The sequence below is a fragment of the Embiotoca jacksoni genome, unplaced genomic scaffold (genome assembly GCF_022577435.1).
Source record: "Embiotoca jacksoni isolate LCO1_2020_lvr unplaced genomic scaffold, fEmbJac1.0.p SCAF_32, whole genome shotgun sequence".
Lineage (NCBI taxonomy): Eukaryota > Metazoa > Chordata > Actinopteri > Embiotocidae > Embiotoca > Embiotoca jacksoni.
The window spans coordinates 2,692,700-2,708,222 of record NW_027185384.1 but is presented as its reverse complement, the minus strand read 5'-3'; the positions used below and the strand labels follow the sequence as shown (position 1 = coordinate 2,708,222).

Sequence of the window (15,523 nt, the reverse complement as noted above, 5' to 3'; positions counted from 1 at the left end):
GGCGGCTAGCTCGGAGGAGGTTGCCATGGAGACAATACCAGGGCGAGAAAGAAGGGAAGCGAAGAGATGTATGGTGTTAGGGAAAGGGATGGATGATGGCCAGGGACTGATTTTATTTTTTTATTTTTTTTGTATTTAAATGGCTTCTTGCCTTTTGAAGATGCAGCTCGCTTGTTTATTTTTTTTTCTTGTTTTCACCCCGACTGCTGGAGGACACGAGGTCAGGATTGCATTGCAGCTGTTCCACCTCCTTCTCCGCCATATGTTCAATCAAATACTGGCCTTTCACATTCAATAAGGTTAAACAGAAGAAGAGGGAGAGGTAGCTAACTGACGGATGAAGAGGAAATAGTCGGCAGCCACAGGATGAGGAGGAGGAGGAGGTTGGATGGAAGTCAATGGTCTGACTTGGTTCAGCCGAACTAATATCTCTTGAACTGGTTCAGTTGATAATTGTTGTACTGCACAACTGACTGATGAGAGTGTGAGTGAGCATTTAACTGTGATGAAATGATAAATGGTTTGCATGGCTGTTCTATATTTTTGCTTCCAATCAAAGCACAGTGAGGTTCATGGACGTCTCCAGTGTCTCTGTCTCTGCGTTGTCTGTTGTGCCCGTTTGTCTCTCTCTCTCTCTCTCTCTCTCTTTGTGTGTGCTTGTGCGAGAGCCATCAGTGACAACATGCTAATTATCCCTTTCACCTTTTTTTTTGTTTTTTCTTTTTCTTTTTCTATTTCTCTCCCTCTCCTTCCGTTATCTCCTCAATCTCCATTTCCCCCCCCCCCCCCCCCACTTTGATGCCACCATCTCTTCCCGCCTCGTTTCCTCCATCTTGTACCACTTTCCCTTCCCCTCGCTCCTTCAGGAGGACACCCGTGCGGACGTGGTGGACTGCGTGGTGCGGGACATTCACAACAGCCAGTGCCTGTTGAACGTGGAGTACTCGGGCCCAACCTGCCCGCTCGTCACAATACAGTTCGGGGACACCAAGGACGACGTGGGCCTCGGCTTGGTCAAAGAGGGCTGGGTCATGGTGGACGTCCGCAAGGAGAAGCACCTGCAGAAGATGGTAAGGAGTGTGTGTGTGGGGGGGGGGGGGGGGGGGGGGGGCAACATATGGTGATGGGAGGGCGTTGTTAGATTAAGCAATCCCATATCTTCTTAACTTCCGGGCTGACGCAGATACTTCTTGTGCTGTCTCTCCCCCCCCTCACTGGACCGGCTATTTTTATATTTAGGCAACCAGTCACATTCTCTGTCCACCCGTCTCTGCTCCCACCAGGCCTGCAGACCGGGCAGTTGTGGTTAATTATATGGCTGTGGTACAAAGCAAATTCGACTTTCTGTTTGGCGCGGCTCCATACCTGCAAAAGCAACGACCGACTCGTTGTAATTTGTTCTTTGTATTTGGGCTGAGATGTGAATTGCTGTTGCACTTTCAGATGGATTAAAGGCAAGGGGGCTGCCTGCCCGAACAGACGAGTCCGTTTGAGAGTCATGCTGTCGCTTTTGGTCATTTTTTTTTTAAATGTCCCAGCTCCACTCTGACTTGTGTCTTTGCTGAACACGAGACCAGATTATCCATCTTTTAGAATATAACTTATTTTCCTCTTTCTATTTCAGCACGGGTAAAACATACAGTGTGGATTAATACTTGTGCTGTCATCTGTTCTAAACAGACAGTGGTATAAGCCTGTTGATCCAATGGTGAAAGGTGCTACTTAATTTTAAATACACATTTACCATTGTTATTGGCAAACGGCACCCCAGTGTATTATTTAATGTTAAAACGTCTATCTTTCACTCTATTGCTCTCCAGCTGTCCGGTAATTACCACATTTCCATGCTAGCATGCATCTGCCCACTCGTTTCCCTCTCACTTTGTCATGTATAGATTTTGTTTTTAATCCATAAAAAAAAAAACTAGCCTGTAGGTCCTGTAATGTGGCCACAAAAGACTTAATACCTCACGTCCCGTCTTGTCAAAACATAGCCACACAATATACATTTGAACACCTCTGCAATTTACCCCCAGATGGTGGCCATGTTGTCAAACCATGAAGCGGCGCTCATTTACTTACTTCTCATTATGCTAATTCACTCAGCAGACTGAAAGCCACTCTGCACATGAAAGATAAAGAAAAATGGAGGATATTTATAACCGCTGCAATTACTGCTTCCGCTCAACCTCGATATCGTTCGCTCTCGTTTGTTTAAAAAAAAAAAATTGAAGCGCACAAACAATTGTGGAGAGAAAGATGTCCACCAGTGTAATTGTTCATGAACACAATCACAGTGCATATGTGTCTAAATTAGCGGCCAGTTGTAAGAACAAACTCGTCAACGCAAAATTTCAAACAATTTATTCACTCCCTCGCGGAACGTATTTATTAACCAGCTCACTTCCCACCTCACGGTCAGTCAGTAAAGCTCGATGCATCATTGTCAGAGCGTTTTGACCTCTGACCTCCAAAGAGTAGCCGGCGACCGCAATGCAGTCTCTGGCTAATGGACCCCACAGACAACGGACAGTGATTAAAACCTTCCGGCCATTCGACTAATAAGGCTTATTATTAGCACAGATTTAGGTTCCACTGGATCAAACGGTTCCTCTTTTGTATGCAGCAGCTGTGTCGCCACACGGATTCCTCGCCTCTTCCTCGCCAGCTTCACGTGAACATTTTGATCTGCAGAAAGCTTAACAGGCAGCGGTGCTTACGAGTGTGTGTGGTGTGTTAAAGTAAAGCTCTACAGCATTTCTTGTTGATAATTCCACCCATCAAACCCGCTTCCACGCTCAAAGCCATCACTGAGATCTTCCACGTTCCCTGCTCGGTAAAAAAAAAAAAAAAAAAAAAAACTCAAGTGTGATTAAACTACCTTTCAGACCTTTAAATGGAGTAAATGTGCTTCTGATTTACAGCGTCTTGGGGCTCGTATGATAGACTGCACTTCGGCTGTATTCACAATCTGAATTGCACAGCTTGAAGTTTGCTAAGGATCTAATGCGACTTGTTTTTCATTTAGTGACATTTCTACAACTGTTGTTTTTCTGGTCTTAAAGGCTTTATTAAATACACTACTGCTGAAAGGGTGAGTCAGTTATCATCTTACGATCATCAATTTGCTGAGTCATCGAATAGCAGCAATTAATTTGGGAGAAAAAAAAAATATCCATTTTGACTCGGATGGGCATTTTCTTTCATATTTTGACATTTTTGACAAATTGAAAAATTAATCGGCTTATTGAAAACATTTAGATGGAAAATAAATTGATAATGAAAATAAGAATTAGTTGCAACGTCAACATGCACAGCGAAAATGTTCTTCTCGCAAATCAAAAGACCAACCGATACTTGATTTTGGGGACAATACCAAGGGAGTGAAAATATCCGGATTTTTATGTGTCAACCGATATTGTCTATATATAGCTATATATAGATGTATAGACTCATTAAACACACTTTTTGCAATGATTCCTCAAATGTGGTTATGAAACACCTTTGACTCTTGTGAAAAAAATAAAAATAAAGGCAGAATATTTTAGTTTATTGTCAACACAGTTTAATAATCATAAACGACTACAGAAAAAACACAACTGGAACATTTTCTATTTTACCCTCAGGATCTTTATCTGCGTTGTGTTTTCTAAAAAGTTTTCCCATTGGCCCGTTTCGGCCTGAAGTCATTTGTGTGCGAGGTGCGTTCAGGCTCGGAGATTCACGAGCACCACTGCACCTGCTGCTGCTGCGACAACAGCGAACGTTATCTTTCAGTGACAGCGGAGCCAAAAAAATGTTCTAAGATACAACCTTTTGTTGACCTCTGGATCAGCGCCCTCATTCTTCCTCTCTTTTACAGAAAGTTCCCCCCAAGCTTTTGATAGTGTCGTATCCAAGCCTTCTTACTCTGCGCCCTCAGCTCTTTCACTTCTCCTTTCTGTCTTTTCACTCATCCGGACTATCAGCCTCCCCGTAAAAGAGACTTTTGTCCTTCCTATCTGTTCCTTTTTTTTGTCTCTGTCCTTTTATTCATTATCCATTGCTTGGGATTGGAACATGGTCATTGTAATCTGTACCCTGGTGCTAAAGCATTACGTAACAGATGGGCTGTAATGTTCACTGGCACTTCAGCAACCATTAATAGTCGGTCATAAGTGCTCTGAAGGTTAACACCAGTCTTTGAGGGTGGCATTGTCCAAAGAGAGCGAAGGCAGAGGGGGGGGGGGGGGGGTATTCATACATTTAAGGTTTTATTTCTTCTTCTTCTTTTGTTTTTTTTGTTAAGTGCCTTAAGTCCTACTTTTGTATACGCTCGCTATGCACGCCATATGGACAGCCGTTGTTTCCACTGCGTGTCACTGGGAAGGATAAACATTGTGGATGTGTAGGTGATAAGACGACCACATGCCAGCTGCCGGTCTGATCTGAGGGAAGCGGGATAAACGACAGGAAGGCAGGAAACGGACGAAGCGGGTGGAAAACACTGTGGCAAATCATTGATCGCCGTAAGGTTCTCGGCGAAGGGAGAGTGACAGAGTGACCCGGAGGCGTGCTCGGATGATAAAACACGGGATTAGACTGTAAACCTGCATTTTTGTCCTACAGTATGGAAACGGTCCGACCCAGGCCGACGCCCGCGCCCGAGTCGGAGCGCTCTTACGTATTTGGAACTATTTGCGCGCATTACTCGTGCTTATTGCGCGCGCGCATATACCGTACCGGGCCGATTTAATGTCACGGTATAAAGTTTAATCTCGTACATCTGCCGTATCGCGTGTTGCCATTCTGCACGCGCGTTTTATGCTTTTTGAGGCTTTATATTCCGATTATCGTCGGGGAGCGATGCGATATCAACACTTTATCACCGACTCCGCGCTGAAAACAGAAGGCTGTATATCCTGTAGCCGTAGTGGTGGTTTTTTTTGTTGTTGTTGTTGTTTTTTTTAAGGCATCATGGGTCAGTAACCAGGCACGCTGCTTTCAGTTTATTTGATTTTCTCTCAAAGAATACATCGCCGTTGTCTTCCTGCATCCCATTACCTCTCTGATTCTCCCTCTGTTTTTCCTCTCTACTTCTTCAGATATTTTAAATTCAGATATAGATCTTGAGAACCTTTTTTTTGTTTGTTTGTTTGCGTAAGAGATCAACCTGTAACAAAAACAAAAAAAACGACCGCGTGAGCACGTAGGGGCGTGTGTGTTTTTTTTGTTTGTTTTTTATGGCGCTGGTCCCCGAGGCGCAGGGCCGCTGCGCTCCGTAGATTGTCGGGAACAAACTGGCTGCCATGCAAAGTGGCAGCCAAAGTGGCGGCTCGGTAATGGCTGCCCTCGGCAGCCAGATTTAGAGCCGCGTCGACCGTGTCATTTGGTCTGATTACCCCCCTGTTGGCAACTGCTGTTCTGGAGTAGGTAAAGAAAATCGCTGACTCCTCGCTTTGCTATAAAAATCTCGCAAACGCGTGAAGAGGGTGTGCATCGATTTATTTTTGTTTTGTAGAGGCAAAGTGCTTTGTAATTCAACAATTATCATGCCCGTTATAAACGGTTCAACTTTATTTTGGTAAACAAAAAGACGCGGACGCTTGACAAATTCCCTGTTGGATTATTCTCTGTGTACAAACAGTATGTTTTTTTGTTGGTTTTTTTGTTGTTTATTTTTTTTTTTAAAGTTCCTCTCTCTCTCTCTCTCTCTCTCTCTCTCTCGCGCTGACCTGAGACTCTCACACACTGACTTCATGCGTTTTCTACCTCGGGCGCCGCAGATATACTAAGCCGTCCTTAAATTGTCCTGGCACCGTCGACTACCCGCTCCTAGGACGGCAACTTGCCAATCTGGCACGGAAACACTCACTAACACACTTTCTTTCTCCTCCTTCATTCCTCTTAATGTCTTTCTGCACTCATTGTCCACACTCTTAATTTCCTCCATTTTTTTTTTTTTCCCATCCTCATTTCAACAGCACTCCAGTTATTGTTTTTTTGGGGGTTTTTTTTTTTTTTGGTTCTCCACCTCCCGTGACCTCTCATCTCTCCAGTGCTCTCCTCTTCATCACTTCTTTCTTGTTTACTTAGTCCTGAATTTTTAAGTTCTCTTAGTTTCTCCGTCTCATCGCTGCCTCATTTTTTGCTCTACTTGTCACTGTGACTTTTTTTTTCCAGACCTTCTTCTCCCTCTGTTCTTTTTTGTTTTTTGTGGTTTTTTTTAACTTTTCAGTATTTGTGTCCAAACTGAGCTCAAACACGTCACCCAGACAGCAGCGGGGGAGGGGGGGGGGGGGGGGAGCCGGCTGGTTTGGATGTGGCGCGTGCTAATTTGCACATTTGTCTTTCGGTGCCACATCACGATGAGCAATAATCCCCGGGGATTAAAAGTGGAGAGGAAGGTGCTCAGATCAGACCTGGAGGTGGCCTCGTCACGAGCTGCGATTTAAAATGCAGCCGCGCGTTCTGCCCCGTGATCCCGCGCGGCGTCCGCGGCGACGCCTCTCTTATCGTTTGAAGTGACGGGTGTCGTCACCCCCCCCCCCCCCCCGAAGTTCGTCGGCATTACGAGCTGATAATCTCCGGCTCGCTAATTACGAGTCCATTACAAACACGGAAGTGTCCGTCACTCCTTTGCCGGTGCAATTATTATCAATCCCCCCCCCCCCCCCCCCCCCCGCGCCCCCCAAAACAGCCGAGCCTGCGGTATCGACCTAGGCCTGGTCTCCGATACGTTCCCTGCGGTGAGGATAAAGATGTAGCTGTAGTAGTCGCACACACCTTAAACTAATGATTAGGAATACATGTCTGAGATCTTTATTAAAATGTTAGTGCTGTGTGTGTGTGTGTGTGTGTGTGTGTGTGTGTGTGTGTGTGTGTGTGTGTGTGCGTGTCAGCAGAAGGCAGACTGTGGGGAAAACAGCTGTGCGGTGGCTTTCTCAGACTGAAAGCTGCAGATGAGAGCTGGAATCTTTAATTACCCAGGAGCCCTCTGGGAAATATAGTTGTACTTTTTTTTTTTTTTTTTTTTTTTTTTTTCTTTCTTTCTTTTATCTTCTGTTGTCGCCGTGTTCGTCGCTTTTCACGTACGAGCGTTTAAACTTGTGAAAAGCTTTGAGGGGCCGGAAGAGGTGCCTTCTGGCTCACCGGAGATGCGAAGGTTGTTGTTGTTGTTTGTTTTTTTGTTTTTTAAACGTATACCTCTTTTTACACAGACTGCCTCATGGGTAGTGTAGTTTTCTTAAAGCTCGCCGTTATCGCCGTGGGCGTATTTAACAGCGCGGCGGTTGCGTTACAGATTAATTGTGTTTCTGGGGTTTGAAACTTTAGATGAAGATGGAGCTCCAGGTGGATGTTGGGTAATCCATACAAGTCAGGAGGGAGACACACACACACACACACACACACACACACACAAGATGGCGACTCCAGGGATGGCCTGCTCCATTTGTCAAAGCACAATTGCACTGTTTGGGCGAGGGAGCTGGTGTGACGCGGTCCTCCGCTGCCGTACTGTGAAGCCATTCGGTTCGGACACCGACGACAGGCCTCGCGGCAGCGCAGTTAAGTTCACCGGAACAAAATGAGGCCCGGTGGGCAAACAAAGGCTTTCGCGTAGCGCCGCCGTTGTCGCTTACGGGCTCGTCCCCAAGCGCAGAGGACACACGGGTGTCCCCTCGTGTGTGTTTTAAATGTAGGGCGGGGAAGGGGGAGAAAAAAAAAAAAAACCCCACACGGACACAACGCCAGAAGACGAAACGCTAAATTGTAACTAAAACGAGAAAGGATCCGTTTTTAAACCCGAACAACAACAACAACAACAACAAAAAACGCTCGTTCGGAAGTCTGCGCGTCGGGAGGGGGAGTCGGTGGGGCTCCCTGCGGATCCCGTTACGGCGGATCGGGTTTCCATCGCCTCCGCCCCGACCCTGAAAGTTCTTCACCGTGTCGTCTGTAAATGGCTTCCAGCCTCATCCGGACCACCGATTGACAGGTTTTCGGCCCGCTGCCCTCGCTTTCCGACACCCGCCTGTCGCAGCCCATCAGGAGCCTCCCTCCTCATCGCCCCCAAAAAAAAAAAAAAAAAAAAACACACAGGCCGCACAATAAACACCCCCCGCCCCCCCACCCCACCCCACCCCACCGAGCTCCGCGGATGTGCGGCAGCGTGACCGCTCCCCACCAATGGCTCAATACCTAATTTACAAGTTTGAGATGGGGCTTTTTAATGGACATCTCCTGCTCCCCCTGTTATTGACCGCGGGCGCGCACACACTTGGCGATCCGAGCACGCTCGCCCGGGCGGCCGCCCCCCCCCCCCCCCCCCCCGCCGCCGCTCCGAGGGCCCCGTCGACACGTCCTGGCCGACATGCGCCACTTCACAAACGCCATTCCATCTTCTGCAGATGTGCACGCACACACACACACACACACACACACACACACACTATCCCCCCCCCCGCGGTGAGCGGAGGACACACCGGAGGGGGGCGAGCGGAGGCACCAGGTTGTTTTAAACTTGGATGATATTTTTTGAGTTGCGTGACCTTGCTGGAGAGAGAAAATGGATATTGGAGTCGTGTGGTATGATGCATTAGTTTTATGTGCGAGGTGGTGGTGGTGGTGGTGGTGGTGGTGGGGGGGGGGTGGGGGGTGGGGGGCAATGACGCTCGCACACACGATGTGCGCGCGAGGCTCATCGTTTTTCGTTGCGTTCGTTGTTTTCGGGAGAAATGGACCCGTTTTTTGTTGTTGTTGTTTTTGTTTTTCACAAAAGAGGAGGTTGTTTAAACCGACTTTATTCACGCGGAGGCAAAATTGACGTCTCGCAAAAAAGAGCGCGGCAATTCCTGCAGCTTCACAGACGAAAGGTTTCTTGCACCACCGCAAGACGCTGCCGGGCGCTCAGGAAACGCTCGAGGTGGTAGAAAGTAAAACAACAAAAAAAAAGAGTCTAAGCAAGTAAAAACAAAAAGAATCTTCACGCATTTCTTTTAATTCAGATAAAATCCTTTTGCGTAAACTTAACGTCCGCGGGCTTTTCTTTTAAGTTTTACATCCACGTAAATGATAAATCCCCCCGCCCCCCCCGACACCTCATGTTCGGCGGCGATGATGGCGAAGAGCGTACCCGGCGCCGAAGCTTTTGATTCGTCACTTTCTCTTCACGCGCGGCCACGTCCATAATCCGGTTTCACTTCTTCACGTGCGGCAAAATAAATAAATAAATAAAAACAAAAATAAGAGGCAGCTTCACCTACGCACCAGACGCGCACAACCTGTCAAGAAAAGGGCCGTGGAGGCTCTCGCTCTGGATCCATCACTTTCACACCCCGCTTACGGAACACCACCTGGGCCCGGCGGGCCGGCCAGCGCCGGGGAAAAGCACGGCCCCTCTCTCTCTCTCTCTCTCTCTCTCTCTCTCTCTCTCTCTCTTTCTGTGTCTCTCTCCCTCTCTCTCTCTCTCTCTCTTTCTGTGTCTCTCTCCCTCTCTCTCTCAGGCTCATGAATTCACAGCCACTCAGACACAGCGACCGGTGCCAAGCCACCAGACCCGCACCACCTGTCGTCCATCTTACAGAAAGCATCGCACTCACACCGAGTCTCCCGTCAGGAAGTCACCCGCACGCGGTGAAACGCGCGCCGCGTCTTTCCGGCGTCGGTTTCGGTCGGATCGAACGTCGACGTGAAATTATATCGAAATAAATTGACTTTTGGTATCGGTTAAAGTTTCTGGTGATTGTTCAGTTGTAAAGACACACACACACACGCACGCACACACACGCACACACACACACACACACACACAGGCGCGGCAGCAGCCTCCTCAGCTGAACAGCCTCCCGCCTGCTGCCGGCGGCCGTGGTCACTGCTCACCGTAATGGCATCTGTCTGGCATATGGGAGCTCCGTCGGGTCGTCCAGACGAGCTCACCGTCACCCCCGCTGCCTTCTGCCGCCCAAAGCCCCCCCGCAAACGCTCCATTTTATTTTCTTGTCCATCACCGTCTCACGGCTCCGTCTCACGGCCTCCTTCCGAACCTTATTGTCTTTTTTAGTTTCTTCCTTATTGGCCTCATGCTTGTACGGGATTTTTTTTAAAAATTTTTTTAACATATTTTTTGGACAACCCCGCAGCATACACCTCTCCGCCACCACCCGACCTTTGCCTTCGCCCGCCTCTTTTTTGACGGCACACTTGTCCCCCCCCCCCCCCCCCCCCCCCGAGACGTTCCTTTCCTTTGCCCCTCCAGATGAGTTTTTTTTTGCTCCCGTTTAGTGTCGCAAATGAGCCATTACGTTTCCCTACCGGAGCCAATAGAGGAGCCGGGGAAAGAAGGACCCGGGACGGGACGCGTGGAGCTTTTTCAAAAAAAAAAATCACCCAAAGTCGGTTGTCGTCGTCGGCGTTCAGCTGCGCCGCGATTGGCCGTCGCGTTCGCTGAGCCGAAGCGAAGAGGACAGCGAGAGACGAGGGCGAGCCGGGAACGGCACCCTCCCGACCGGAGCACAAAGAGGCTCACCGGGATCATTTCAACACGGCAGCATGTCATCCGTGCGTATTGTGCCGTAGCGCTCTTGAATTCCCGAATCTTTCACGGGATACTTTGCATTCGGATGTCGACTCTCAGTTCTACAGAGTTTGGAGAAAAAAAAAAGTGCAAATGGAATATTTTTCTCCTAAAGTTGAGCTTTTTTGCCTGCTGCCATTTCCCCCCCCCCCCCCCCCCTCGCAAATGTAATTCTGTCTTTTGCGTTTGAATATTGCCAAATCCACTTTGGCAAATACGAGACCCTCTTTCCGCATCGCTTTAGTCTCCCCTCCAGCTTTCCGAGCGCTGCGCTGGGAAAGGCGGCGGAGGGCGGAGGGCTCCCTCCGAAGCCCGAACGGGCGTCGCCGGCCTTTTCGCGTCTGTGAAATACCGTCGGGCCGGGGGTCCTCCGTGCGGTGACGTCTGCCCGACGGGAGCGAGACGCCGTAATCCCGAAGCCTTCCGGAAATAATTTTTTTTTTTTTTTTTTAAAAATCGCCTTTTTTTTTTTTTTTTATTTGGCTTCGACGGACGACTTGCGCAGCTGCGGCGCTTTCCGCCGTGCGATCCGGCTGCAGGTCCGTCGTCTCGGCCGCGCCGCGGCGCAACTATCGAATCAACCCGGGCGCAAGAGCGAGCCGAGCAATTCAACTCCAGAGCCCCCCGTCCGCACTCGACTGTTTTAACATCTGGCGTCCTTGTTCTGGTGCGTGTGTGTGTGTGTGTGTGTGCGTGTGTGTGTGTGTGTGTGTGTGTGTGCGTGTGTGTGTGCGTGTGTGTGTGTGCCAAGCTCATCTGCTGCTGTGATCATCTACAAAACGTGGTGCACAATTTGAGTCTATTACACGAACACAGCGACTCTTCTTCACCGTTTCCTTATTTTTCCCGAGGTCCACACATCCACTAACGCCGTCTGTCGCTCCGTGTCTTCCTCTGCCCCCCCGTCCCACCCGTCCCCCCCCCCCCCCCAACTCCCCCCCTCCGCCCTATGACTCATCGCTGGGTTCATTCAATGAAGCTAAATGGCTGTTCTAGCAGAAGCGGTCAATATGCTCGACGCCGCACGTTGCCCCGCCCCCCCCCCCCCCGGCGCTCTCAGCGTGCGCGAGCACGTTCCTGAGTGGACGTCCGGAGCTCGACGAACAGCAGCTTTTTTTTTTTATATTGAACGAGAGAGACAATTTAACGTTTGCACACCGCGGGTGATGCCGGTGATTATGACTGGTGGGGGGGGGGGGGGGGGAAGAGGGGGATTGGGGGGTGTTTATGTTTCATATTGGTGAAGAGCGTTGTCACCTTTTTATGGGGGAAGCACAGCTTGAATTAGAATTTCAACTCCCGCGCTCAGTTCTGGTTTATAATAGGCACACAAAAAAAAATATAAAAAAAATATTTTTTTTTATTTGTTTTCTTTTGTCGGCGAACGATGTCGGACGCCGGGAAGAACGAGTCGAGCCTTTTCCGGGAAAGGCTCGACTTTCCCGACTGACGTTCCTCCGTCCCGTTCAAACCCGACTCTAAAAAAAAAAAAAAAAAAAAGGGAACTTTGTGCCGAAGAAATGAGAAATTTGCACGCAAGCGGGTGTAAAAGAAACGTCTCCGGGGAGGTGGGGGGGGGTCGAGAGGAGGCACCGATTCACCGCGATCTTTTAAACTCCCACGCGGTGACGCGCTGATGACTCGTGTCTTTTTCTGCCCCAGGTGACGGAGTACCTGAACAGCCAAGAATCCGCCAAGAGCGCCAGGGTAAGTCGCTTCACTCTGGCTTCACCGTCTTATCGTCTTGCCTTCTTCTCAGTATGTCTGTTGCCTCCTCCTCCTCCTCCTCCTCATCCTCCTCCTCCTCCTCATCCTCCTCCTCCTCCTCCTCCTCCTCCTCCTCCTCCTCCTCACAATAACTCTGGTTCGACTGCATCTCCGCGAGAAATGCAACGGCGCCAAAACAAGAATCCATTACAACACTTAATTACTTTTTTTTTTTTTTTTCCTGATCGGCTATTAGAGAGAAAGCGTCGCTCGTCTTTTGCAAAAACACCCCAACCTGAATATCACGTTAACGATGAAGTCCGGTCACGAAGGCTTCGACACGACAGCCCGCCGAAAATGGCTTCATTTGAGCTCGGCGACGCGGCGGGCCGGCCCGAGGGAAACCTGAATTTGCGTCGCCAAAATCCTGATCCAGGCTTCTTTCCTCCGCGCCACAGAAAATGATTTTTTTTTTTTTTTTAAATCAAATGGTTTTTTTTTAATTTATTTATTTTTTATTTTTTTTTATACAAAATACAACCGTACGTGTGAGACTTGCATCTTTAACAGCCGCAGGCACGACAAAGAGTTCAGGACGTACCGGAGAACAGACCGTGATGGTTATGGTCTTTTTTTATTGGATGTTTCAACAATAAAAAAAAAAAAAATAAATAAATAAATAAAAACATAGCATATGGCCCGCCTTGATCTGCAAGACATTATCGAAGAAAATAACACCGCAGTAATAAACGTCTGACAGAGCGAGTTCCTCGGCTTCGTCCGTCTGGCGGAGGCCACGTCCTGATTTCTTCTTAAGTAACAGAGCGGGCGGTACTTGAAGGCACCGTGGGCCTCCCGGACGGGCGAGCACAAACAGTCCGATTAAATGGCGACGGCGATGATGATGATGATGATGATGATGATGATGATGCAGGCGCCTTGCCGCTGGGCTGTGAAAGCAGTGATCTCGCTCTCTCTTAACATGTCATTGTGCCCCTCCCTCCCCCCCCCCCCCCACCCACACTCCCTCCCTCCCCTCCCCCCCCTCCACCATTTAACATGTAACGTGTGCTAGAGAGGTTATTTAAGTCCCATTCAGAGAAACAAGAAAAAACACGTGACCACATTCTGCAGTTATTTTTTTGTTTCATCCCGGACCGTTTAAAAACCCCGTCCCGTCTCGTCTCGTCCCGTCTCTTCTCTTGTCTCCCCATCAGCTCAACATTTGGCGCTACGGAGACTTCCGTGCCGACGACGCCGATGAGTTTGGTTACCGCCGTTAAAGGATGTTTTGGTTGGTTTTTTTTTTGTTTTTTTGTTTTTTTTTTAAAGAAAGAAAGAAAGAAAGAAAGAAAAGCGACAACAACGAAACCGACCATCCCGATAAAAACACCATTCCAAAGACCAACGTGGACGGCGAGTGATGCATTTGGACAGAAGATGAAACTAAACGACAAGCATTGACTCACTCTACCTTTTAATTTGACATTTCATCCCTTCCGCTCTGGCTTTTTATTCCGCTTGTACCTTTTCTCTCTCTCACTACCCCCCCTCCCTCCCTCCCTCCCCCTCCCTCCCCTCCCTCCCGTAGCTCCCCAAATAGAGCATGCTGAAATAATAAATATTAAGAATTTCTATTCATCCTCTCCTTTCCTAATCGGCCACTGCCAGCTCAAGCAGCCTGCACTATTGCCAATATGTGTTATTTAGCGACGTCACCTTCTCGGCAGACGGGACGTCCCGTGTGAATGGTATTAATTGACGATACTTAACGTACGTGTTTCAGCCAGTCATGTTCTTTGGTCTCTTGATAACTCTACTCTAGCCCAATCCCTGCTTTTCTCTTTAACGGAAAGCACTGGATGTTTTTTTTTTTTTTTTGGGTGGGGGGTGGGGAGGAGGGGGGAGGGGAGAACCCTCAATTTAGATTTTTTTTTTTTTTTTTTGCAAACAAATGCTTCCCTTATGAATTTCTTGTAAATGTGAGGATATGTTGAAAGGTGTAAATTGCATTATTCTAGGAAAAAAAAAAAAAAAAAAAAAAAAAAAAGAAGTGCTGTAGGTGGAGCCACAGACAAAAAAAAAAATAACAAAAACAGGATGATTTTTATTTTTTGTCTTCAATGTATATCTGTGTGATGGTGACATTTGCAGATGTTTTTTGTGGGGGAGTGTTTTGTCGTTTATTCTCCGCGTCACACTTTTATGACCAGTAAAATATGGATGCCTTCGCGTGGCATTTTATCATGTCTCCTGTAAAGTTTACATTCTAATAATGGTAATGATCATGTCTCCGGCAGTCTTTTCTCTTTCTGTCCCTGTACACCACAGCAGATACCGTGTTTGAACTTGTTTCCACGTGATGGACCCTTTGCATTCTATTAAAAATCTGCTGAATAAAAATAAAGCAAACTGAAAGTACTTTGTTTTCTTTTCTTTTTTTTCATACAAAATTGGTACACGTTGAACATTTTCCTCGAATTCGATAGTCGTCGATTGGACCGAGAGTGATTTTTATACCCAGAATTTTAAGTTTGGATGCTCGGTTTTAATAAAAGATTCGTACTGAATTAGAAGAGCACTCCTTATCCACATGAAAGGTTTTGTTACCTGTAAAACACAATATTCTGACAAATGTCTTTCGCTAAAAGCTCGGCTTTTTTTGCCCCTGAATTTTTGTTAATTTATTATTCTAATACAGTTTAGAAGAAGACCAAAAAAAAAAAAAAAAAACAGGATGATTTTTATTTTTGTCTTCAATGTATATCTGTGTGATGGTGACATTTGCAGATGTTTTTGTGGGGGAGTGTTTTGTCGTTTATTCTCTATGTCACACTTTCATGACACAGAACTGACATCGTATTTTTGGCCTTACGCATGGACGACGTGCACAAGTTAGTCATCCACATTATGGACAACATAATTTACTTTTAGGTTAATGGTTTTGCAGGGGAAAAAACAAAAAACTGCCAATATTAGTTTTACTGCCACAATGGAATGAAACAGAACTGATTATGAAAACATATTTACACTGATTACATCAGTATTGGAAAAGAGACCGATTCCATTGGTAACATTAACAAGGCAAACTCCTCATTTGCACGTATGCTTGTTTTCCAACGGCAACATAGAGCCATCAATTTAAGTCATTTGAGTAGCAACTCGGTGTGTGAAGTACGACTACGGCTACACCGATAACAAAACAAAAACATAAAAGTAGTTCTTAAAATAAACCCTTTCAGCTGCACTTGTCCCGTGGTG

At 47.4% G+C, this 15,523-nt stretch overlaps 1 protein-coding gene across 1 annotated transcript in view; it reads left to right on the top strand.

Moving 5' to 3' along the window:
- snd1 (staphylococcal nuclease and tudor domain containing 1) overlaps positions 1-14,683 on the top strand; it is a 169,609-nt gene extending 154,926 nt beyond the window's left edge. Inside the window, exons 22-24 of the mRNA XM_069164812.1 lie at positions 867-1,070; positions 12,218-12,262; positions 13,480-14,683. Of these exons, the coding sequence (XP_069020913.1) occupies positions 867-1,070; positions 12,218-12,262; positions 13,480-13,545 (315 nt within the window). The 3' untranslated portion in view covers positions 13,546-14,683. The remainder of the gene's footprint in view (positions 1-866; positions 1,071-12,217; positions 12,263-13,479) is intronic.
- Positions 14,684-15,523: the final 840 nt, after the last annotated feature.